We start from the raw sequence: 26244 nt of genomic DNA, 5'->3' as shown, positions 1-26244 counted from the left end.
TATTTTTCTTAAGAAGATATATATAGTCTGAATATGGTCAAGATCATCGAATCGTCTTCACACAAAAATGTAAGGGAGGTAATTTTTTTATAATCACCATGCAAGCAAGTTTGTGTCGGACATTTTAAAATTTACTAAAATCAAAACCCTTGTTCAAAGTGAAACGGTCACAATATTTTAATCTTATAAGAATAGTTAAAATAATTAATAATTGAAAAGATTATTATTATTTTATTTGATCATTAAAAAGGAAAACATGCATGGTCAATGTCATTTCTAATTTTTTTTAAACCTCCTGAAAAAAAAACTCTGTGTAAATTTACAGAAATGAAAATATTATAAAAATTAAGATTTAATTTTAGAAAATGAGCTTGTGGGTTTTTAATTTAATAATCTAAATTTTACCATTAGAAAAGTCGTATTAAGATTATTTTAAGATAGAGTAATATATTGCCTGTCAAGCCTTATCGAATAAGGCGGTACTTTATTCAAGCTAATGATTATTTCATTTCTTTCAAAAAGATGTAGATAAATAGTAGTAAAATGGCGAGTTCGAAGAATATTCATTCAACATTTATGTCAATTGATTTTTATGTACACAATTAACAAACACTTCTTAAAGTAAACAGTTTTAGCATTAAGATACAGATCGAAATGATGAAATCAAATTTTAATGTTCGACAAGGTGAAACGTTACAAAATAAAAGTAAACATCACAAAAATATTAAACCTAAAGCATTACGTGAATTTAAATCAATCTGTGTGCAGGCTTTACGCTTAAAAGATACATTATTAAGTAAACCACTCGATCCTTTTATAAAGAAAAATAAAGATGAAATTTTAAATAAAAAATCATTTTTAACAAAGTGATAAATATCTGAAAAGAAGATAAGAATAGCTGTATTTCCATTCTGTCCATTACACAATTATGCCGCAAAACACATGTCGCAGAGATCTTAAACCTCTGGCAGTCTGCCAATAATAATTCCCAGAGACTTTTTTGACTTTGATATTAACAAAGCCAGGGTTCTGAAGGCGAGGCTCGCCGGGACCCCAGTGGGTGAACGGAAGTAGCTGCTGGTTGTCAAGAACCCAGTGGGTCGTGTTAAAAGTACCCTGAATGTAGGCAGATTTTACATTAGAATCCATTTTTCCTGCAAAAATTTTAAAGAAAAAAAAGGAATTATCATTTTTGTAAATTCAAGGTTTTAAACGTTTGCCTGTTTTGTATTCTTGTCCTCATATAAATTTTGAATTTATTCGGTAGTTGTCGAAAGAGAATACTTGTACTCATTTACAAATTGAAATTCATTTATCCTTTAAAGAGACATACACATGATTTCAGCTCAAAATTAGAGCAATTAGTTCGAGTAATGGTAATGCTTGAAGTAACCAGGAAGATACAGAGATCTAGGTATCGCCTACCTACAATACTTGAAAGAAAATCCTGCATCCTCTCCGACTGTATAGCAATGAGGCTAGCGTTGAGGTTCCTGCAATAGTCCGTCCCCATTGGGATGCTTAAGAGTCCGGCGTAATGGAAACAGGTGTGTTCCTCCGCATAGAGGGTAAACTGTGGAGGACAGACGCCTATAGCAGGAAAAAACAATATATGATATAAATATATATAAAGGAATATACAGTCAACTATGGAGGACAGACGCCTATAGCAGGAAAATACGATGTATGATATAAATGTATAATAGTAAATATACAGTAAACTATGGAGGACAGACGCCTATAATAGGAAAATACAATATATGATATAAATGTATAATAGTGAATATATACAGTTAACTATGGAGGACAGACGCCTATGAGAGGAAATTACAATTTATGATATAAATGTATAATAGTGAATATACAGCAAGCTATGGAGGACAGACGCCTATGAGAGGAAATTACAATTTATGATATAAATGTATAATAGTGAATATACAGTAAACTATGGAGGACAGACGCCTATAGCAGGAAAATACAATATATATGATATAAATGTATATTAGTGAATATACAGTAAACTATGGAGGACAGACGCCTATAGCAGGAAAATACAATATATATGATATAAATGTATATTAGTGAATATACAGCAAGCTATGGAGGACAGACGCCTATGAGAGGAAAATACGATTTTAACATAGGAAACATAATAGTGGAAACTTAGGAAAAATGGGTTTTATTAATAGTGTCTATAATTGTAAGTTATTGTATATGTATAATTATATGTGAAATATAATGAAATAAAGAATATATGGTATACTGTGATTGACAGACGCCTATGATTAGAAACAGGAGAGTTTGTTGGTTTACAGCGTGGCTGTGTAGGTCATTGTACAGATTGTGTTTATGTGTGAAATATACAAAATATACGTTAAACTGTGACGAACAGGTGCCTATCATAGGTTTGTCTAGTGTTGCTTTGTAGCTATAGTTATAAAACATAAATCAGTATAAATAGTAATTGTAATAGGTAATCATACCATGAATATTTTTGGTTTTCGTTTACATAATGATTATTTGATTTTTGATTTTCCACAAACCTTAGTCTAAATGTTAAAAAGAAATTGGAGCGTGTGTTTAGTGATTGCCTTGTAGTTAATTGTAGTTTTATGTAAAACTTTTAAACTTTTAAACTGGATATCGATATATATGCATGTAGCATAAGATTAATGAGATTGTTATTCTTTTTCTATTCGTGGTAATTATATTATTGCTCCTACAAAAAAGAACTTTCACAATTTTTATAGCATAAATGAAACGGATTACAGTAATTAATGTTTCTCTTTTATTTCTTCAATTAAAAAAGTATTTTAGTTAAAAGATGTTTGAATCTTAAACGGAATCTAATACTGATTGCTAATAGTGCGCGGAAGCAAAAATCGATATATGTGCATGCAGATGATATTAAACTTAATGAATTTATTGAATTTACAATGTTAAAAATCTTCAGACTATCCTCAATGAAATTTACTATGAAAACTTTTGTCTACAAAATTAAAAAAAAATTTGTGTTAAAGCTGACATGAACTCATAAAAGCATTTGGTCGCCATATCAGTTTGGGTCGCTCCTTTACTGCCACTGGGTATATACCGGTTGAGAAAGTTACGGTCGGTTGCTCTCCGATCGAGGCATTCAGGTTGCACGGACTTCTAAAAGCATGAACTACACATTGTGGTGAAATGTTTGTAATAAATTAATAAAGTAAACAACAATTAATGAAATACAAAGTACATTTATCTTTGAAAAAATTTCTAAGGTATCCGTATTATTTTGCACAGACAGAGCTGCCCTGCTTCGCATGCACATCGAACACGTGTGTCGTTCATACAGAGTGCATAACGTCCACATCTTTTTGAAAACCCCGGCGGCACTACATTAAACACAGTAGCAAAATGATAATAAATCCAAGAAAGTAACAACGTAATATTGTTTCCATCCGTTCCAACAAAAACGCTCAGTTTCTAAAATCCATGCGATCATTGACATTGCTCGATCTGTCACAGTGTGTGGTTTGCGCATGTGCGATGTTATAACATACACAGGAAAACTGTCTACAATTATCGAAGAATTTTTTAATTATCTGTGCCTGGATTTCAGTCTGTCTTGTTTCGTCGTTCATTGGATATTCCTTGCCAGTGCAGTGGTTGTCATATAATTTGCGTTTCTTCGCGTCTTTTCGTCCAAGGTAACGTGTTCGGGTGTATGAAATACCTGAATGCGGTGAAGCATGAATAGTGCTCTCGGTCTTATATAGGGGGTGTGTAGCAATGAGCAGAACAATAGAAATCGACAACTAATATGGCGGTAGCCGGAGATAAAAGGGAAATAATGCGTATTTATGAATTCATGTCAGCTTTAAAATTAATTACATCAGCGAGACTAAAAAGCCGTGAGTTTGTTTTATCAGTGTTCATTATCTAAATGGTAATTTTTCAATGGTTATGTAAGGGGTATCTTGGACATAGATAAATATTAATTTTGTTAAATCCGTGTCTGTTAAATCCAAAATGCGTCATATATAATCAAATTAATTATTTGTCACGGATATATACTTTTAAATATGACTTACTTAGTTAACGTAAATTAGCCTGAGATATTCGCAATGATTTGTACATATATATTTGTTTAAGAAGAAAATATTTAAATTTTCACAGACCTCCTGTTTTCTGGTAGTACCGCCATTTTTTATCCTCGACACCAAAGCTACATGTAACATACACGTCATGGAGCAGACGACATTCTCCAGTCGGTGAATTATACTGCAAAGAAAGGCATTCGTTTCTAACTGAACATCTCAACACACATTCCGTTTCCCCGGATGATTGGAAAGTCTCCAGTGTTTCACCATTAAGTGCGAAATCGTCAAAATCAGCATTAACTACAAAAGTTTCAGATTTCGATCCCTGACATGGAAGGAATAGCCTCAAGAAATACATGAATACAAACGTTTCCCTGTTTCTTTTTATATCCATTGAAAAATACATTTCAGTTTCTTGGATAAAAATTGGTGGTATGAATCTTTTTTCAAGACAGTATTTTAATCAGGAATAAAGTCGATCATAGAATGTTTCATAAGTTTATTTTCCATGTCATGACATCAGATTTCCCTACTACAATCAATGGTGACTTCCGGTTTTTCTATGCCAGTTTATCTTTCACTTTTAATTTGACCAGATCAAAATAAGCCGTCAAGGTTTTGAAATGACTATCATCGATATTTTTTATTGAATACATGGGCAGCGTTGCATAAGCATTCTTTATAGCACTTGACTTACTTCCTTTTAGCAGTTTGTTCAGCGTTTTTTCGATTCCATTCGATTCATCGAATGACGTTTTTAAAGGACAAAGTTTTACTTTAACAAAGTGTAGTATTGTCTGGGAATTGAGAAGGTTGCCTGACCTTTTAAAAGTCAGACAATGCATTCTCATCAGTCATGTATGGACTGGATAGGATAGCCTTCCCTTGATTCCAAACGCACCTTCGTGTAATCAATGACTTCGAACCGGTGTTGTATAGCAGTTTTTCCCCCACAGTAGCTTTTCCCCCCGGCAAACCTACTATATAGTAGCCTTTCCCCCCGGGGTGGAAAAGCTACTATATAGTAGCTTTTTCCCCATAGTAGGGTTTTTCCCTCACATTTTTGGTTCAGATTTTATAAAAAATATTTATGGAAATCCAGTAAGGATTAAAATCAATGTTTCTACACTCCCAGGTTGCATACATGTACATGTATATCTGCATTCATCTGTACAGGTTAAGTTTCGTTTTGCCGATTTATTATCTTTATAGACGATGCTGAAAGTTGAACATGTGTGTAATGGAATTACACATAGAACTTAATTTAGGTAATTTATTGAAAAAAATTTTACAAGTTATTCATAATTCTGTGTTCTGAAATTGTATTAAACGAGAATGTTTTAAGAATTTCTTGATAAATCTATCAGACTGTTTGTCTGTTTGTGAAAATTTCATCCAGGCTAAACCTCTGTTTTAGAGAAATTTTGTTTCCGATGTTTCAGAGCCCGATTTTTAAAATCCTATTATAATATTTATAGTGCATATTCTTTAGGGTTCAATGTCTCATAAACTAGAGATGACCATATCACCATATTTTTATAATGGCAAAGGTTTACCACTTGAAGATGACTCTGAAAAGTTCAGCCCTCAGGGTAGGGGCCCTTAATGTTTCAGGGCCCGATGTTTAAAACCCAAATATAATGATTGAATAGTGTTCTATGAGTGGTGATTCGAATCTCAAATTCTAGAGATGATCAATTAACCATATTTTCACAGTGATAGTGGTATACCACTAGTAGATGACACCGAAAATTTAAGCCCCCATGCAGGGTAGGAGCCTTTGTTGTTTTCGAGCCCGATGTTTGAAATCCAATTATTAGAAATATGTATTTTTAGGGCCCCATATCTCAAAAACTATATATGACCACATGAACATATTTTACGGTCATTTAAAAGTAAAACCATCATTTAAATATACACAACCACTCGTATATTTCTTTATCAAAATGATTGAAAATTACGTTTAATTCTGCTGCTTTTTTTTAAATTTACAAACACATTTTTTTTTTAAAAAGGTACGCGGGTAAAATTCATTATTCTTCAAAACCTTTAATCAATTCATAAGATGACTAATGATATAATAGATAATTAGATAAATAAATCAATGAACGTTTATTCATAAAAGGAGAAACCGAAAATCAAAAATAAATAACCAACCTAAGCGCATATACGACTTTTTTACTTGTTAGTTGATTAGAAAAACAAGCTTATATTTAAAAAAAAAAAGTCAGCTCATCACAATATAAGTGTTGGTTGTTTTTTGAGGGGTTTTTTGTGTTTTGTATTTTTAATTACCCTTGTTTAAGTGTTCGAAGAAATAATATGGTACACAAGTAAATCTTTATTGCAAGAATATGAAACAAATAGTATAAAATTTTAGGTAATGGAATCGTACATCTTGATTTATATGGCATCGTTTTTAAAATTGTATATTTATAAATCACGTTGCAAACTTAAAATTGGAACAATTAGCAGATAGTGAGTGACAATATAAACATAAAGTTAGTTCAGGATCCATTTCACATTTTCCAAAGTAACCAGCAAAGATACCGACATTATTCTGGTTGTGAAGACATTTCATTGTTTATTAAAATGTTTAAATCATAATATCTCGCGTTTTGTAGAAATGTGCTTAAAAATATGAATATGCGTAACTTTAAAACGAAGTGGTAAACACTAACTTCACATATGCTTTTAATACATAATTAAAATACCCCTTACCCATGATTTAGAACCCCATCAATCAAAGTAAAACTAAAATATTTCAGTTTCTCATCATATCATTGCATCCTGTCCCCCGTTTGATATTTAGCAGAAGAAATATATATTTGTTTTTAAGATCTTCAATTCTAACGGTGTTAATTTAAAATTGATAACCTTTTGGACGAAGGGAGTAATACATTTCCACTTTTTATTCCCTTCCTCTACAAAATTAAGTCAAGATTGGTCAGTTAGTTCCCTGGGAGAAGCTTATACATTGATGGTAATACATTGGAAAATTAAATTTCCAAACCAGCGTATTTTCACTCAAATGTGTTCTCGCGTGTTCATAACGTCGAAGTCAAAACTGTAGATAAGCATCGATTAGATGAAAAAGATTCGAGGTATTCCGAAATCCGTGTAAAAGGTGTTCCAAAAAGGGGTGAGAACAGGTGAAATACATGTAAACGATGATGACACATGCATGTTATGAAGGCGCATGCCTTAGTTCATATTTGGGGTTGAAAAACCATGTATTTTATTACATGTATTAATAAATGCCATAATTATCCTTTTTTGTGAGAAATTAATGTCATATTAGTTATTGCAAATTATTGTCACGAGTGGTCCGCAATAAACATGGCCGGAAAGTAAAAATGGGGGAAAATCCACTATATAGTAGGTTTTCCGTGGGGGTAATCGGGCTATAAAAAGGGGGAAAACCCACTATATAGTCAGCTTTCCGTGGGGGAAAAACTGCTATATAGCCATTTTTCCGGGGGGAAAGATGGCTAGGGGGAAAAGGCACTATATAACACCGGTCTACAACCAAGCACTCAGTTTCAGCGAGAACTGCATTGTGAGAAGATGGAAAGGGCGTGGCATGACATGTTCGATAAATATTCATGAAAACTTTCCTTTTACATCGGTAATTGATACTTTTTTATTTCTATATATACTTAATATGTTATCATATCAGACAAGATATTACTCGGGCTTCACGTGACTTGACCATGTGAACCAACAAGTTTATACCTCCGTAAACTTTAATTTCAAAAAAGTTATTTTTTCTTGAAAATATATGTTTAATCCAACTGCAACCTTCCCTGCTTTTTTCAGACAGCCAACTGAAATCAATGATATTGAATAAATTTTAAGATTGGTAGTGACAAGTCAACAATTTAACCTTTAGGTCTACCGATATATTTTAGATACTACTATGATTTTTAGCCATTAACTATTTTTGAATCATGAAATATAATTCTCAATATTTTACCTTAAAACGTTTTTCTATACCTTTATATACAAAGATCTCCCTTTTAAGATTATTATAGCAATAGCATATTACAACGTAACAGCCGAGTGCTTTGATTATGAAATATTAAGATTTAATTATAAACGAACAATTTCAATCTCGTAAATGAACAACATGTTTTTCATTCACTTTGTTCGACAGTAAACTCAATAGCATTTATTTACATGAATTAAACATAATAAGATCTTGTGGTGGGTGTCCTTTAAAACTTGTTAAAAATGACAAAATTGTATTTCATATTATTCGTCAATTTCTTTTAAAGATAAGATTGTCGCAAAATCCGTTCTATGGTATATGGTTGTCGCACAATATACACAATCCGTACCTATCGTAAAATCACTCCACAAAACACGTGTCTGACGTAGTCATTCCCGGAAGTCGCCTCTTTCCAATAGTACCCGCCACTGGACTGCTTGATCTTTATGTTGTAGATTCTGGACGGTCCGGGATTATTCGTTCCGCCCTCCCAGTTTGTGTACTGGAGTTCCTGCCCATCGTCATCCAGCCAATGGGTCGAGTTCCACTGACCCTGGATGTAGGCCGACTTTGCCCCAGAGTATGATGGAGTTACCCTATCTGCAAACATGTTTTATGTTTAAAATCTGGAGCTTAAATTAAAATCGAGTTTTCAAGTCGATAACAAGAAAATATTTGGTTGTGAAATATATTATGTTTTAATTAATTATCATAAAATAGATTTTTTGATTTACACTTTAACAAATAAAAATTTAATTTGCAATATTGTTTATATTCGATATACATAATATCGAGATATTTATATAAATGATTAAAGATAGAGACAGTAAAAACGAACCTAGTATGCTCTCAAGGAAGAACTCGATGTTTGCTGAGCTTACGAGAATCAGACCTGAGCCTACTTTGGCGCAATACTTGACGCCGGCGTCCCTTCTCAGCTCCCCGCCGTCATGGAAACAGAGACCATCAATGGCCGTGAATGTGAAATGAGGTGGACAGATCCCTGAATGTAAACAAAGAACTTAAAGTCTAATTACACTCTGAAAAGAGAGATAACTCTCATTCTGCACTGCGTAAATTGACTCAATCATGAAAAGCTTAGTTCTTAATTATAGATATACATTCTAACAATACATAACCACAAGAAAAATTATATGTTTAGGCCTACATGCCAGGTTTTTTTTTTGGTTGGGGTTGTTTTTTTTTTTGTTTTTTTTTGTTTTTTTTTTTTTTTGTTGGAAGTTATTAAATTATGTCTACTAGATTTAATAATTACATGTATATGACGTCAACTAACATAGCTATGGCAAAAGTCTTCGTATTTTTTTTTATTGACCCTCATATAGTTTCATCCATTTGTTGAAATTCCTCTTCTTTACCAGACGAGTGTTTTGTCAAAAGTTCTAGGTTTCAAACACGAAATTTTACTCACCTCCTGTTTTCAGATAATATCTCCAGCCATTTTCGTAAGATGCACCGTCAGAAGTCAAGAAAATGGTGTCAAACATTCGGCATGTCTGCGTACTGTCCCGATACTGTATTGACAGACAGTCAAGGCGTGACGTACATTTGACGGCACAGTCTGTGACGTCACCTTTGTGACGCGTTTGAATGACGTTGACGTCGAACCGGAAGTTATCCAACTTCATCTTAGCTTCCATGTATTCAGCACCTTTTGTTGATTTGAACAGGACGATGATAAGAAAATTCAAGATTTTGTGCATAGTTACTGATTTAACTGTAAGAGTTCCGAAAAATAATTCTTGTTCCTTGTGAATATGTTTTTATCTTTTTTTTCTGGGAATACTTAGTCCATAACAGTATCGTCGCCAACACACAATTTCGTTGATGTCTTGTTAAAACGCTTCGTATAAAAGAATTAATGTACAAAGATATCCAATAGATAGTTTCTGCCAAAATTCATTGCTATAGGACAAAGCTTCTTTAATTAGATCCATTAGTATCAAAATATAACGATTATACATTTAGTTGCCGTATAATACATCCATTCAGATCCTAAACATGTATCGTTTTAACAAATAAAAACACGACCAGTAAATATTATTCCTTGCCATCAATGACACTGGCAGATATTATGCCTGTTAATCAATTAATTGTTGCACAGAATTAACATTGAAATCGATATGCATGCTCGTATCAGTCTCCTAAACCTTTTGAACTTTTGTCGTGCAACTTTCCAATTGTGTAAACATGTCCCATGCATTAATCTGACCGATGCTGTGCTATTAATTATTGACGATTTGATGATAATTAAAAGGACTGGCCATTTTTAGACTTTTTCAATTTCCTTTAGACGAAGACCTCTGTTTTTAAAAAAGATAATGGGGGAAAAGAAATTCAAAACTGAAACTGGTATATTTGGATTTTTTTTTCTTTACTTATAAATAGTTTATAGTCAAAATTATCGTGATTATTTTGTAATTATTATAACAGATCTCATGAACAATTTGTTGACAATCCAGCTAGTCTTCTTTCTAGTTTGGTCCAAATATGCAATTTTTAAGGTCTTTTCCGGGAGAACTCGTAAAGCATCTCCATTAACTAATTTCCGTTGTGTTTTTTATTGTCCCGGGATTTGGCATAAAAGGAATAAATAAAATTGCGAAAGATTTCATCACAGTCTCACAGGGCGCCCAAATAGAAGGGGTTGGCCCCGTAAGAGGAAACAACTTTTGCAAAGTGTGGATTGAGTATTCCTTATCTCTATAATTATTAATTCGGTCATATTTTTCTAAATTCTTATTATACATGATTGCATATATTTAGTTTTTTGGCTAAGTAACTAAAGAACTTGTACATGTGTGACTGATCTTATAAATGGAGAGGACTTATAAAGGCAGTAGCTGCTGTCCAATATCCATTTTTTTTTAAATTTGTTTATGTTGATTCTATGAAAAATAGTACTGTATTCCCGGGGTCCTATAGAATTATGATTAGGATATACATTGTTCTAAAATTAAAGTTAAATTTCCTTTATTCACTTTTTTATCTTTTTACATTTTTATAAAGTTGATAAATCAAATTATTATTGTGTTTGAAGTCGTTTTAAAATATATATAAAGGTTGGAAAATTTTCTTCATGTAGATTGAATTTAATAGGTACTTCTTTTTTTGTTCCTTATTTTTACCAATTTTGACATACATACATGTGCATGTAATTTTTTTTTAGATTAGTTAGAGTTGTCGTCCGCTCTGCACGATGGGCCTTTTTGGTAAAATAATGTCAGCGCGCGGATCTACATGCATTGTGTCGCCCCCCCCCCTTTCCCGCTGATAATTCAAAATTATTTAATTAACATATATTACCGAAAATAACACCCACCCGCGGGTGGAAAATAATGTTGATTGTTGATCCACGCATGATACATCACTTCTTATTCCCGAAAGGGGGGTTCAAATGTCTATTTAAATTTTCATTTAATAGCTTAGTATTTAATTTTATTACAAAATTCTATATGTCATCTCCTCTGGTTCTGCATTTAAAATAATTTATAAATTCATCTCAATTATTTTAGACAAAACTTGATAAATCTGAATTTTGCATGGCAAAACAGAAACATTATTTACATTCATAAAATCTAGACATTACAGGGCCTTTTTGGCCAGGATAATAGTCAATACCTTACTGTTATATACAGATGAAATGCAATTTAAAAAACTGTATTAGTTGATAAACCATATATAATTTTTCTCTATTTATTCCTCGGAAATACCAGAGATTTTTGCCCTTTGATTCGTGGAAAAATGTCATTCATAACAGTTTATCATGGAAAAACCTAGCAAAAGTCAAATGATTAATCAATTTTTGTATAATATAAAGCTGGCTTAAACCAGCTTTAGTTTTCTGGCGGGTTTTTGCAGAGAAATAAAAAAAACACCTTTAAATTGTCTTTTCTACATTTCTGATTTTTTTTTTCTTAAATCAATAATTTACTATTTTCTGTTGGGAATATTTAGGGATAATTTTGAGCAAAACATGCACCTTTCAGCATTGGGAATGGGGTCAGATTTTGGCCCCAGAGAGACTCTAAGAAAATTCCTGAATGCATTCTATACATTGTACATGTATTATAAACTCTGTAATGGATACACTGAACTGCTGAATTTATAATTCAAAAGTTCTTTTTTTTTTTATCTAAAAACAATAACATTTATGATTCTTATGGTACTTTTCATTGATTCCATCGCTATCATTAAAATGTGTGATAGCATTAACTGATACTTGTCAACAAATTGTTAAAAAGTTTCTCTTCAAGATTTTCAATTTTTTTTTTTTTTTGTTTTAACAAAAATCCCAAATGTTGAAACTGTGATTTTTAAAATGTAGAACGCAAAGCTTTTGTAAGAATAAGAAATAATGTGGTTAGTTTATGGATGTATGCATGTGTAACCAACGTGCGGTTACTGTTCTTGGATTATTGAGAGACGAATTTTGATTGGTTGCCACAGTCGCTTTTACCTGTGTATTGATTGGTAGTTTATTGATCGGAGAAAATGGCCTCCATATCAAAAATTTGACCAGGTAATGTAAGAATACAATTTCGTGGTTTTGTGATATTTTCTGTTGGTCAGTGGACATAATTCTATGTGGTTAGGCCTTCTGTGTCATAGAAGAATATCTATTTCCTTTTCGTTCAGTTATGTTGCAAACCGTTGAAGAGTGCAAGGTAATGTTTACAGTCTGATATGCTTTGACAGTTCGGGGTCATTGAAAGTATAGAAATATCAGCAAGATTTTACTTAAAGCTTGTTGAAATTCTTTTCCTCGAATGGGAAATTCTTCCTCTCTATACTTCAGTCAAATATATCAACTGCATATATATGTCATTCGTTGTTTTTAGTAATTAAAATCTATCGTAAAACATCGAATAAACAAGTTTAAATGTTATGTTTACGCAAGATGTTTCCCAAAACGTCGCCCCCTTTCTAAAGCTTAAAATCGGAGCACAAGGTTTTTATTCATATTCTTGTTAATTGCTTAATTACCAGCGCAGTGGGTCAGCGATAATTAACCGAACTGTCAAAGTGAACCGTTAATTTCACGCTCCAATTACCCCCGAGTTCTGTTAACCCGTTAACTATAGATTTTTTTTTCTTGTTTGATCTTCGTGACGTCACATTTAAATGCCTTCATGACAGGACATGATCGAAAATCCATTTTAAAAACATACTTTTTTAAACACTGTGCACTTATGTGCCATTGTGACACTTGTGGAGAACAGTTCTGTGGGGTTTGACCTAATGTTCATGGTGTTGGCATATTTTGCAGTTTTTGACATCTGAATTGTAGTTTGGAACAAACCTTCCCTCTCTTTTGTGAGTGTCAAAATTTTGCTATGTATTTATATTATGTAATCACATGTGTATTAGGGCCTATATATGTCTAGGGTTCCTAGATGATTTATGGAGCTGAAATGTAAAGCTTGTCTGTGAATTTTTTTAATTAAATTTTTTGCTTTACCCTAACTCACCTTAGATGTTAGACACTCTAATCGTCTCTTAGCTTCTTGTGACCAAGCAACAATTGAAATTCCTGGCCACAGATTTTAGAATCTCTATCATTATTTGATGATAAATACTGATAACTTTGTCATCTTTAAGATTTGTCGCAAAAAATTGAAGAGGTACTGTACTGTCAATGGACAGAGATAACCCACGCTGGGTTTTGAAGGGCTGTTCCCATTGGTTTTATCAGTCAGTCACTTCAATATTGAAAGATTTGATCCTAATTTATCTGATTTTCTGCTGTGAAATTGACAGTTACATCCGTTTCATGCGAACTTTTCCCCCATTCTCAGATTAACTTTTTTGTCGTAAAACAGCATTTCAAACATTATAATATTTAAGTAACTAATCCGCCGGATATTGCCTTTTTGGAAATTCCAAAAGCAATTTCACCATGCACTTTTTTTTTTTTGGGGGGGGGGGGGGGAATGTTTGTGTTCCTTTAAAAGATGCATTTTGATATGTTTGAAGTCCATTTTTTATCTTGACAAAGTTGAAAGTAAGTAAAGTCAAACTCAATTGAAAATTCATAATGTAAATGTACAATTCCTTTTTATGTTGTCTCCTTTGAACTTTTCTGAGAAGATTTGAATTTTCTCACGCCTGTATATGCACAGGTTTATTACGTAGACAAGTGCATTAAAATTCTCTGTGTCCTAGCTGTGAATTTAAAGCTCTTTGAATGTTTAATAGACGTAGACGCAAAGTCATTGAATATTTTCTTGCTTTTAAATTTTGATATTGGATTTATGTATGGAACGTAAATCAGGTATTGAGAAGAATTTTTACCGTAGTTTGATGCTCAACTTGTAAATCAATTTGTAGTAACCTTTCTGCACTTAGCAGATTGTTGTGGTCACTATAAGTCTTAGATAACTCTTGTTTGACTTTCTGATTTAAAAGTTAATAAAATAAATATTCTTCACCATGTCCATCAGGGATATTAGATTGTCCAGCTTTTATCTTATTAAACAGATATATCACAGATCATGCATTTTAGGCCCTTGGTACTTTGTGTGTGGGTTTTTAAGGGGTTATTATAATAAGGACTTTTATTGTGAAACAAATCTTAATGCTTAGTATACTAAAAATTACTTTCATTATTGCATATTGTTATTACTGTGAAGCATTTATCAAGTTACTAATCTATAATTGATGAAATTGAATGAAAAATCTAATGATTTTTAGAGAATATATTTTGCTTTCACTTGATAAAATCTGTTTATTAAATTTTAATACATTCGATAAAGATTTCAGAGAACTCTGTGGTAGCAACAAGTATCAATTAATTCTAAAATAGCTTATGATAACACATTCATTGTGGTAACAATAATATTGTTGAAATGCACATACCGGATAATGAACTAGTTTTCAGAGAAGATTTTTTCGCATTTGGTCGATTTGGAATTAGCGGAGTATTTTCCTATATCTATATATCTGACAATACAATTTTTTAGGCTTCTTGTCTATACTCTAAGATTACATGTGAAAGCTGCATAAGTATTAATTGATTGTTTTTTGGGTTTTGTTTTTTTTAAATCAGGCAAGATCTATTAATTTTCTTGTTGCCTTATGTAGACTGACAATTGATGTACCTTTGTAGACTGACAATTGACATACCTTTTATTAGTTCAGTCTGTGGATATGAACTGTATACATTGACAGAATAAATGTAAATAGAAAGTATTGTCATCATTAATGATGCTGGTACATGAGTTGCTATCAAGAATACTATTTTCTTGTGTTATTCAGAAATATGATTTGATTTCAGATGTAGACTGAGGTAGCGGCACCATGTGAAGGATAGCTCCGTTCGTGGGTCCTTATCACTCCAATCCGTCCTATAGAACATGCCCACCCAGGAGAGGAAGCGCTCACCCCCCTCAAACAAGTATGTACCCAGCTATAGATATTTCATTAAAACAGCCCCTATCAAAATACTCAAACATTTCATCGAAACAACAACAAAAAAGATGCACTACCCACAAAACAGGCTGTTTATTGCTATTTAGAAAATAAACATTTTATAGAAATTCCAACACTTATGTGTCCAGCTAATTGACAGATATTATAGATATAAAGAATCATTAACATTTCATAAAACTCTTAACAAAAAAAATATTTACCCCAAAAACAGACTGCAAATGATTCAGACATTAACATCACATGCAGACAGTTGGCAGAATGTGTGGTCAATTATTGCTATGTGGGTTTTTTTTTTATTAAATTGAATCTTTTTGGTTTTACTTTGGTTTGTACATATACATTAGACTTATGTGTTTAATCAATTTTTCCAGTACCCTATATCCACTCGTCTTTTGGAAACTTTAGTGTCTCATTATTCTGGGTGAATGTGATAGACTGTATGTTATCAAATATACACCAGCCTTTGACCTGTGTTTCCTTCAAGTTATTCAGATACATGGTTCTCCTGACTTTGTTTATTATAATATAGTTGTCACAATAACTGAACTTTAGGTAAAGTCGTACTTGTCCTAATTTGACACAGTGACATTTTCTGAAGATCACATTACCCCAGCTAGTATTTATAGAAGAAAACCTTTCTTTCCAATTTGAAAATAGATCTACGTGTTGAGATCTTTCTTCAACAAAGACCCTGTATATTTCATTTCAGTCAGCGAGGACGTTTGATTTTGATCACGAACTTGCAGAGAAACTTCAATATTTGTCACTTATGTATAACCCTAAATTAAATTGTGTACTTGAACCACAATACAACTTTATCAGATAATTTTCAAGCACCTTGCACCCCCATATTGAATGTTTGAATTGGGACCCAATTGTGCTCAATTTTGTCTAGCTTTAGAAATGTGACAATGAATAGTCCGCTTTGGTTTCAAGTATCGTCACATACAATACAGATATATACATCGCTATAATGACCCAAAATTTTACCTGCAAGTCGAAACAGCTGATTTTTGTGTGTTTTAAAATTCTATTTTAAACTCTATTATCATGTTTAGGTATAATTAATCCACTCAAAACTTATTGATGATTTAATAGACCATAGTAGGTGTTTTTTTCCACCGCCACCCATTTACTCAAAAAAGTTAACTTTGAAATAAGAAAGAGGTTTTTTCATCATTAGAATTATAAGTAACGGTACTGGTACATGTAGTAGATATTGTATCTATAAATTTTTCCATTCTCTCTTTAAGTTTCGATCACGTTATGCTTCTTTTTCTGATTTTCTGAAATAAAGTGAAATAAAAGTTGAATAGAGCATTTTACAATGATGGGATTAAATATTATCAGAAACATTTTTAAATAATGTTATAGGTTGTTTATATTGTATTGTGGGACAGAACACAATAATCTATCCCAGCAGGCCAGAGGGATTAGTTAGTTGTCCATCTATAAAACCTGCCCTCAGTGAAACACCTGTCGTTTGCAAAGCCCGAAATTACCTTATTAAGCAAATCACAGAATATAATACGTACATACAAATCATTGGGCATTGGATCTATCTCTTAATCTGCTTTAGTGCCGGTACCATTCGTTATTGGTATTTCAGTTATCCTGCTAATATTGGACAAACCGTAGCCACTCTGAATTATGAATGCTAACACTGGGGCACCCTCGGTGAAGGGATTGATTAAATTAAGCGTACAATGCAAAGTGTCACACATTTTTATGGTTTTTATGGATAAACGGTTTTTGACCCAAGTTTTATCAATAATCAATTAAGGGGGTATCTGGAATCAATTAATGACCAATTTATTGCCACTGTGAGAGGATTAAGGAAAGCATGCAGTGTTCTGGAGAGAGAGAGAGAGAGAGAGAGAGAGAGAGAGAGAGAGAGAGAGAGAGAGAGAGACATAGCACCAGGCTTTGTAGTTAGGAGATGTGGGTGGTAGAATCGATTGATTTTTGAAACACAGTTAGATTAATACATGTAGGAACTTTTATTTGATTTGAAATTTGATTCATTTTTTTTTTAATTTCATTGTTTTGAACAGTATATGAATCTGGTATGAATTTAAGAATGTGTCTTTTCTTGCATGTTCAATAATGTCCCATTTTATGACTGACTCGAGTGAGTAACTGTCTAACTGATGATTATAAGTGGACACAGATCGATCAATCTCTGTCTTGTATTACATACAAATCCATTAACTTTTACTCAAAAAAATGTCCATGTCAGACTTCGAGGGTTTTAACTTAAAAAAGATTTTTATCACAAATCCTGTCAGCACAATGGAGGGTAATGGAGTAAATAATGTACTCCCACACCGGGGGGGATCTATAAGCTGTGTGTAGACTTCAATGGTAAATATTTCAATGACTAATTGTGGGGATTTAAAGTTGTAGGGGGTGGAGGGTCATATTGGACCAGGTACAGTTTACCTGTAGAGTAATGGGGTCAGTCAGGTGAATTTCATGAACCTGTTTTCAGATTATTAAATTTTCTTGTCAATTCATGTAATATGACTTTCTTTTGCAACATGATTTGACTCTTTGTGGAGTTAATTGATTTGAATTTGCAAGTGACTGTGCATGGGGTCTGAATTCTAGATCAAAAATGACATCCCCAGACTTATGTTACATGATTTAGTGTTGACTATAGCTACTACACCTATTATGATACATAAAAAAAAATCTGAATTCATTTTTAGAAAATACCACAGACACATAAAGCTGCCATAAAATGTTGACATTGAATGGTGCAATGTACACGGTATTAATTAAGTGCCAATAATACCACAAAGCTAACTACAGACTCATTCAACTGAACAACATCAGTGAAAGGATAAGAGAGCGTATAATTCAAAAGTCAATTCTCATTTTTCCCATATAAAGGAATTGAGTCCAAATTTATGCTAATAAACTGTTTATTTCCTCTCAAATATCAGCCATAAACTATATGTGGATCCTACCAATTATAGGTTTGAATCATTTCTTGAATAATTTCTATTAATATTCTAAACTGCTTAATCAGCAGATATATTTAATTAATAATGATAGTTTGACAATATCTGGAAAGAATTAGATTTATATTCATGAGAAACCATAAAAAATTTAAGATAAAGTACATTGAAATAACTTTTTTTTTTCTTTTTTTTTGCAGTGAATGCAAAAGACTGAAACAACTTCTTCAACTCCTAAATTCTCCGATCAACAAGAAACATGAACAGGTAAGAAACTCTCTCTCTCTCTCTCTCTCTCTCTCTCTCTCTCTCTCTCTCTCTCTCTTTTTCCTCTCTCAGTGCTGTGTCATTCTCTACATTCACATCATAAATCAAGGTGGGAGAAGTATTTACAACATGTATACACTGGTAGATCAGAAATCTGAAGAGCCTCCGTACTCGAGTGCCAAAGCTGTCTTTGTAGACTTTGAAAGATTAAAACCCTTTAATTGAAGCCTTCAGGTGAACATAGGTCTGTTTTTGTTCTGAACAATTTCACAGGCTAAACTTTTCTCAATGACTTTTTTTTTTTAAGTCAAGCCTGGTATTTCCTGAATTGGTTTAACACTTTGGGGTTATTGCACAACTTATTTTTGTGTTGCTTTGCCCTCAAGGTAAAAACTTATTGGCAAGATTGATTAGAACTTTTCTTTGAGCTTGTCTGGGAAAATGATAGATGAGGTGTATTTTAGCCTAGAAGTTTAAAAGTGAGCTAATTGACCAATTTTCTTCTATTCATATATTTACACCCAGTTCCTAACCTTTATTTACATATATATTCAACAACTTTGTGTAAGGTTTCAATTTTCTTTTTTCAGTTTACATCCACTCCCAACATCAAAATGAAAGAAAAAAATAATTTAAATGTATTATATTTTGCACAAGGCATCATTGAATAGCTAGGGCAGCAGGCATTGTCTGTATGAGGCCTAGCTGTCCATGATAAGGCGTTAAACAAAAGGGGAAAATGAATTGATTATTTTTTAATTGAACTTTAAAACATACCTGTATATACATTGACCTCTAAATATTTAATCACAATTGAATTATTGATTGATAAAAAATGAACAGGTTGTGTTGAAATGAAGTTACTCTTCCAATAAATAGTGTATTAGCAGTGGGGCCAGGGTTTCTTAAACACCTCCCCCCCCCCCCCCAAAAAAAAAAAAAAAACCAGGGCGAAAATAATACTGTATACCAGGGTTGTCTCTAAAAATTGAAGTAGAAGGAGGAAATGAAAAAGTAGCAGGGGGTCTGGGGGTCTTGCATATAGCTACATTGTGTTTGAAATGCAATAATAGCCGGGTAATTAAGGCATTATAGGCAGGGGTATTCCCCGCCTCCCGGGTCTTAGAGACAACCCTGGTATACAGTACTGTGCTATGATCAATGCTGATTACCGGTATATGTTTTCTTTCAGCTTCCTTCCATAACCTCAAAGAGAAATGTGACAGCCGGTCACCAGCAGTGGCCCTGCCCCCAGGGTAAGGTGGTCCAGCACCAACAACAGTCTACAGAAAGCCTGGTCCTAGAGAAGTTCAAGTGAGTCATCAGAGAGAGAGAGAGAGAGAGAGAGAGAGAGAGAAAGTGTCAGAATGATGCAAGATAGTGGAGGAGGTGTAGAAGTGAGAGAGAGGGGGTGAGGAGAGAGAGTCCTAGTATTAATTATTAATGGTAAAACTTTTGTTTTACCACCCCTGGAAACTAGCACCCCATTCCTCTTACGTTAATTTATAGTCCTGGCCACTCCCTTTATTAATTAATAATAAATTTCTTTTATAGAAACCCTAATAAAAACCCCAGAACCCCCTGAAAACATTCCCTTCTCACTCATCCACTCTGCAAGATGGAAAAAGTCCTAAATACAGATGCTGCAAATTCACCCCTATCCCTCATTTTTACCTAACGAAAAAAGAATAAAAAATGTTGCAGTGTCCATGCATACATATTATTATCTTTCCGATACTAGAGTTAACGCTATTAGCAATATACTGTAGATTCCTAATTAAATGCAAGGAATTAATTTCCAGGTAAAAGCAACCCTAGCAAATTTTAAAGTCTCGCTTTCATTTTTCAGGCAGTTTTAAAGTGTAAAATTTATAACAAAAGTTGGTGATGGCGGTTTTATCTTCTCGCAATTTGATACAAAACAGCAGAATCACGGAATTAAGTACTGGCGTTAAATAAGGAATTTACAGTACTATGTTAGAGTGATCTTTATAAACTGTCTGCTGATGTATGGAATGTATTTAAATATTTTCATATTTGAACTTAGCATGGGTCTTTCAAATAATTATAGTTTAGATATACATGTATTAAAATTGGGTATGTTTGTATCAATATGTTACTAAAACAATGGACGTCTCTCTTTATAGCTTAAAGTACCAGTCGCAAAGGCAGTTCGTGACTCATCCTCTGTATGAACGATTTTCGGAAGTCTTTTCAGCCCTGATCAAACAGAGATTATGTTGTGTGTAAGTAGATGCGTCCTTCAGAATGTTTATCCCCTCGTAGAACGGACTCGAGAAAGTCGGGGTCATGTAAATTGATATGACATAACAACTCCTCAACAGTTGTTTGTGTAGGAATTATTTATAGGCATACCTGTATTGAAAATTAAAGTGTTGGTAGATATTTATGCACTTTCGTAAACGTGTCATCTATTAATACACTTTATTCAATAAAATTCATTATAAATGTGTCATCTATTTATACACTTTATTCAATAGAACTAGATCAAATGAAAACCAAGGAAGTAAATGGTTTTTGATGAAAAATAAGATTCTCGCTTTATACCATGCCAAGAAATTATCCCCACTGCAAGAAAATACCCAGTGATTTTGGTTACACACATAAATAATGCCAAACTATATTGGGTAATTGCCAGATTAAAAGACATTGAAGAAAACCTCTATTGAATATATGGTATCCAGCCTTATTATAAGCTTTCTCTGTACATGTATAATTAATTAGTGAATTTTAATTAATTCCGACTGCAAATATATAATTGTCACAGCTTGATAAAAAGAAAGACTGAAGGCTCATTTCACACCATAATTTCTATATATCATGACAACCAAAGAGCAAAAACAGTATAGCCTGATTATGTGACTGTTCTGATGTAGTCTGTTTCATTGACGAGATTACATTTCTCTGATTCTATGTATGTATATGTACTTAGTTGATCCATTTCATTGTATATACATGTATAAGGCAGTTAAAAAACGAAACATATCTTGTGATTTCATGGCTGTATACTGATCTGATCCGTTTCATTGTGATTTCATGGCTGTATACTGATTTGATCCGCTTGGTTTTAGGGACTGGATAAACTCGGCTCCTCCGGAGAACATACTCCGGCTGGTGACGTGTCTCCGTATCCTGATGAGAGAGCCGGAGTTCCAGAAAGTCTTCTACACGATTCATGGACTCCAGGTTCTATCAGAGGTAACTCACTCACAGCACGGGAAAGTGACTTCAATTATAATCCATAGAATTGTAGTCCTTACCTTTATGATGAGTTACTGAGTAAAACAAGCTCTTGTTCTTCTTGAAGTATTTCACTCATGAAAGTTTTAAATTCATTATTAGGCATGTTTAATTTAATTTAGGTTGATAATGAATATGAATTTGTTGAGAATCTTATCATCATTGAATGTTTTGAGGAAAGTACATGTATGTGTGTCAGAAAGAAGTTATCTCCCTTAGAAAAGAATTCATAGTTTCCGTTATTTTTCAGCTGTTTATCAAAGCCACCAACAGTTACCTGCTGTATGGGGATTCCCCTTACCTGGTGGACATACTGAAGGAAATGTCAAGTGAGTACTATATCCTAGGATTACCTGTAATCCATTGTCAGAGAATATACGCTGTACTTATATAGTTTTATTTGATTGCCCCAAAATTTTGCCTATTTCTGATTATACTCGAGCTGGATTGCAAAGAAATATTTACGGCAAACCAACTCATCAATGGTAAATGAATTCTTTTGAATAAGATATTTGGCATACAGTACATTTTGCTGCTAATATATTTAGAATAGTATCATAAAACAGATGAAGTTTGACAATGGGGATTTCCTCTCATCCCAGCTTACACATTTTGGATCAATTTATATCTTTTCTTTTATATTTTACTACTGTTTCTAACCTATCCACAATGTTTTCTTCCTTTCAGACATTTTCCAGAAGTTTGCTGCCGTTAACGAGACCCAGCGAGAGTGGCTGGTGGAATGTAAAGTTCACGAGGGGCTTCTGTTGTTACTGCGTGGCCATGGCGACGACCTCATTGCCCTCCACTGTGCTCTACATGCTCTTCTTGCCTTAGCTCATTGGTAGTTATTTTTAGAAAAATCTGAATTTTCTTTAAATATAAATATGTCATAGATTGATAGATTTATATCTGAAGTTTCTATGATTTAATTTTAATTTCTAACTTTGTTTGGAAGTAATTTCTATATGCAAGGTAACTTATTATTCTTGAAACTTATTCTTTAAAAGATTTTGGTATATTGGAAATTCCTTCAAAAGTTGAATCTTTTTTTTTTCTTCATTCTTAGTCCAAAAGCCAGACAGTTGATCGCAGAACGGAACTGTGCCGAAGATTTATTGGCCATCATAAAGGACTATGACAATCTGTCCAAAAAGTAGGTATCTCAAAGACAGTAAAAAAGTAGAACAATGATCATAGGATAATGGGGGGAAAATCTGAAATTACTTGCCTTTCAATTGAAAGTTTGCATTAAAAAATCTCAGTTTTAAAGTAAATTTGGATAATGTCATTTATGATTTCAGATATCATAAATTTATAATACATGTATATAAGATAGAGTTAAAATGAAGTTACATGATCAATGATTTGTTGCCATATTTTTGATACTTCTCTAGTGCCTATGTTTCTCTCAATAACTTTCTAATTGTTGTTGCTATCATTAATTTGTGGCCATTTTTCATAGACTAGCAGCCAAACTTCTCCAGCGCCTGTGTCACGAGCGTCTGTGTCAGGACTCGGTGCAGGAGCACCAAGGAATCCCGATCCTGCTGAGTCAGTTACACTGCGACAACGTGAACCTCCTCCTACCCGTGGTACAGTGTCTGATCCACATGTGTACCAACCCTGAGGCCAATAAAGAGATCCGACAGATGGGGGGGATTCCCACCATACTGGCCCTTCTCAGGTTGGTGGCCTGCGCTCATCTTATGCCTGTCATTTAATGTTTATTTGTGTAATTCATTACTGAAGTGGAAAGTCAGTTTAAAATGCATATATTTATTTAATACTTACCTTCATGCTACCTTCATGCTACAGAAACATTTATAAGTAAGCAAGTGGTATGCTTATATGCCATTTTATAAGAGGCTACAGAAATCTTAATGAGTATTTTCATCATAGGGAATAAAAACTCAAAGAGAAAGATAATCTTAGTTGGAGTGATTTTAGCTTTGCATTAAGAGAGTTCAGCAAAAGTAAATATTTAGAACCTTTTTGCATGAAATGTACCTGGTATAAATTTTGTTGTTGTAGAAATGACCGTCATTTTGTGACGGAGCGCAGTGAGACGGGGTGTGGAGCGGCCAGTGCTGGTCCCCACGGAAGGTCCCCTGTGGACGACGTAAGTTACTCAAAGATATACTTGTACATAAAAAAAATTATATGCACAATTTTGTACAATGAAGAAAAAAACAACCCTACATGCAATTATTTAAAAATATTAAACTCCCCACCTGTAGGCATGAAACATTTTTGATTTTCATTTTTATAAAGTTTTCTCTACTTTTTTGTTTTTCTCTCTGAAAATCTATAGATTATGTGTGACTATGCAATCCTTGCTGGCAATGAGAAATCCTCGGGCAGACATAAGGTGAAACATAAAACCATGGGTCGACTTAGTCTGCTTTGCTGTGATGTCACTTCATTCTCATGCATTTCACAGACTTTGAATCAATGAAAACAAATTCCCCTGCTCATTCATTACGAAACCTTGAATCAACTCCACGTCCAACTCATTCATACATTTATTTAATTCATAAATCAACAAGGAATAATATATGTTTTTTTCTGCCTGAAATTCACAGCTTTTTGTTCTTTGGCAACCCACCTGGCAATTCCTAATCATCCATTCATCCAATGTTTTCGAACTGATGCAGTGCATGTGCTTCCAACTGTGCATTGGTGTTTGAATCATCACTGCTTGCATTGCTTTTTGAATTGTTCAAAACTTAAAATTCCTAAAATGGATTGTATTTATGTACATTTCAAAAGCAAATAAATGGATCTGTTGGGATTCTGTCAACATGTAAATTTGCCTATTCTTATAAATACTTGTACATAAAATTTAATGATTATCCTTAAACTCTGCACAAAATCAGGGAAGCACGGAATATACTGTAATATATGAAAAGTATTTGGATACAATTGTAAAAAATTATGTGAACTGACTGATTCTCATAAACATTTGCCCCTTTGTAATCTAAGTACTTTAAAAGTTGATTTAAGTTTGAGTTTTCATCTGTATTTTATTTCGTTATTTAGGCAGATGAACTTATGGATCAAAAGAACCAAGTCAAATGTGGTAAGTCCATAAACTTAATAGAATTGTTAAGAGAACATAATTGCTTTCAAATATTTTTTTCTTTTTAACTTACAAATTTTTTTGAAAGCTTTCAGGATTATGATTTAAAAAAATTTTTAATTTCTTGTAAGTTTCATCTAAAGAATGTATTTTCAAAATTGTTAGAGTTGAAAAAAAATGAAGAAAGTATTATTGATGAGTTCTCTCTATTTATCTTTTGTGTTTTAGCTTGTTGTACTGCGCTCACAGAACTAGTCATGAATGATGCCAATGCCCAACAAATCGTCCAATCAAACGGCATCTACACACTGGGATGTTTGATCCTCCCTCCCTGTGAAAAGTGCTCGCCCGAGGAAATCAAACTGTGTAAAAGTCTACAGAAGTATGGGTTTCGCGCTCTCCGTTTCTTGTTCAGTATGGAGCGAAATCGACGACTGTTCAAACGCTTGTTTCCCTCGGACTTATTCGAAATGTTCATAAACATTGGTCACTATAAACAGGATCTTAACGAATATAAACCGTTAGTGGAGAAAATTAATGGGTTGTCGGTGAGTAGTTGATAGCTAGTCTGTAATATTTAATTCGTCATACTCTATAGTGACTACTGTATACAGGAAAATATTTGCTCCTGTCTTATTTTCGACCCTTTCGCCCTTATTGTCAGTGAGCAAATTGAAGACTAGGCGAATTCCAATGTCTCAAATTATTTCTCTTTAAACACAACTGTGTCTGAGCGAATTCAAGACTGATGTTTAAGAGGGCGAAAATTATACAGGGCAAAAATAACCCTGTATACAGTATTTTGTTCCTCAAAGTATGTAAAACAAATGAATATATTTATGTTCTATGTCTAGAAAACACACGTATACCGTAAGGTTAGTATTTACCACCAAGCTTCCTTAAATGATTGAAGCATAGGCTACCCTTACATGGTTCCTTTTTTTCACTAGCCGGATGCTGTTGAAGAGATTCGCCTCAATATTCAGGAGACAAACCATAACCGATCTCCGACAAGACACATCGGAGACTACGCTGTGTTCGAACTGTTAGGAAAAGGTGCTTTTGGGTCGGTGTACAAAGTGTGCCGAAAGTCTGCGGGTCAGACCTTCTTGGCCATGAAAGAGGTCAGTATCTTGGATCAAGGTC

At 33.4% G+C, this 26244-nt stretch overlaps 3 protein-coding genes across 8 annotated transcripts in view; 1 reads left to right on the top strand and 2 right to left on the bottom strand.

Annotated features, from left to right (window-relative positions):
- Positions 1 to 228: 228 nt before the first annotated feature.
- Positions 229 to 4937, bottom strand: LOC128163736 (uncharacterized). The gene is made up of 3 exons (XM_052827388.1): positions 4161 to 4937; positions 1426 to 1590; positions 229 to 1154 (listed from the first exon to the last, which is right to left on the bottom strand). Exons 1-3 carry the CDS (start codon positions 4486 to 4488, stop codon positions 919 to 921), a joined length of 729 nt encoding a protein of 242 aa, XP_052683348.1. The 5' UTR covers positions 4489 to 4937; the 3' UTR covers positions 229 to 918.
- A 1744-nt stretch (positions 4938 to 6681) lies between these two features.
- LOC128163547 (uncharacterized) lies at positions 6682 to 10142 on the bottom strand. The gene is made up of 4 exons (XM_052827176.1): positions 9506 to 10142; positions 8912 to 9076; positions 8423 to 8673; positions 6682 to 7909 (listed from the first exon to the last, which is right to left on the bottom strand). Exons 1-3 carry the CDS (start codon positions 9795 to 9797, stop codon positions 8423 to 8425), a joined length of 708 nt encoding a protein of 235 aa, XP_052683136.1. The 5' UTR covers positions 9798 to 10142; the 3' UTR covers positions 6682 to 7909.
- A 2400-nt stretch (positions 10143 to 12542) lies between these two features.
- The window catches only part of LOC128162969 (serine/threonine-protein kinase Nek10-like), a 29241-nt gene continuing 15539 nt past the window's right edge, over positions 12543 to 26244 (top strand). Inside the window, exons 1-15 of one of the 6 annotated variants that reach the window (XM_052826413.1) lie at positions 12543 to 12616; positions 15371 to 15490; positions 18689 to 18755; positions 19948 to 20069; positions 20903 to 21001; positions 21848 to 21974; positions 22267 to 22345; positions 22704 to 22860; positions 23086 to 23172; positions 23482 to 23703; positions 24051 to 24138; positions 24331 to 24387; positions 25059 to 25098; positions 25327 to 25646; positions 26049 to 26222. In XM_052826413.1, the coding sequence (XP_052682373.1) occupies positions 15450 to 15490; positions 18689 to 18755; positions 19948 to 20069; positions 20903 to 21001; positions 21848 to 21974; positions 22267 to 22345; positions 22704 to 22860; positions 23086 to 23172; positions 23482 to 23703; positions 24051 to 24138; positions 24331 to 24387; positions 25059 to 25098; positions 25327 to 25646; positions 26049 to 26222 (1680 nt within the window). In that variant the 5' untranslated portion in view covers positions 12543 to 12616; positions 15371 to 15449. Of the gene's footprint in view, positions 12617 to 12648; positions 12762 to 13005; positions 13411 to 14073; positions 14369 to 15370; positions 15491 to 18688; positions 18756 to 19947; positions 20070 to 20882; positions 21002 to 21847; positions 21975 to 22266; positions 22346 to 22703; positions 22861 to 23085; positions 23173 to 23481; positions 23704 to 24050; positions 24139 to 24330; positions 24388 to 25058; positions 25099 to 25326; positions 25647 to 26048; positions 26223 to 26244 lie in introns of those variants that run through there. The other 5 variants (XM_052826415.1, XM_052826412.1, XM_052826414.1 and 2 more) reach the window with 5 other exon arrangements.

This window comes from Crassostrea angulata, chromosome 9, assembly GCF_025612915.1.
Source record: "Crassostrea angulata isolate pt1a10 chromosome 9, ASM2561291v2, whole genome shotgun sequence".
NCBI lineage: Eukaryota > Metazoa > Mollusca > Bivalvia > Ostreida > Ostreidae > Magallana > Magallana angulata.
The sequence above is the reverse complement of the archived record's forward strand: the minus strand, read 5'-3'. Positions and strand labels throughout refer to the sequence as shown.

Bases quoted from the DNA above. Each gene is read 5' to 3' on its own strand.
- LOC128163736 (XM_052827388.1), bottom strand. From the start codon at position 4,488: ATGTATTTTTCAATGGATATAAAAAGAAACAGGGAAACGTTTGTATTC. The intron at 1,591-4,160 runs GTCTGTGAAAAT...TTCCTGCTATAG, and splicing joins GTACTACCAGAAAACAGGAG to GCGTCTGTCCTCCACAGTTT. The intron at 1,155-1,425 runs GTAGGCGATACC...AAATTTTTGCAG, and splicing joins TTTTCTTTCAAGTATTGTAG to GAAAAATGGATTCTAATGTA.
- LOC128163547 (XM_052827176.1), bottom strand. From the start codon at position 9,797: ATGCACAAAATCTTGAATTTTCTTATCATCGTCCTGTTCAAATCAACA. The intron at 9,077-9,505 runs GTGAGTAAAATT...GTTTACATTCAG, and splicing joins ATATTATCTGAAAACAGGAG to GGATCTGTCCACCTCATTTC. The intron at 8,674-8,911 runs GTTCGTTTTTAC...ACATGTTTGCAG, and splicing joins CTTCCTTGAGAGCATACTAG to ATAGGGTAACTCCATCATAC.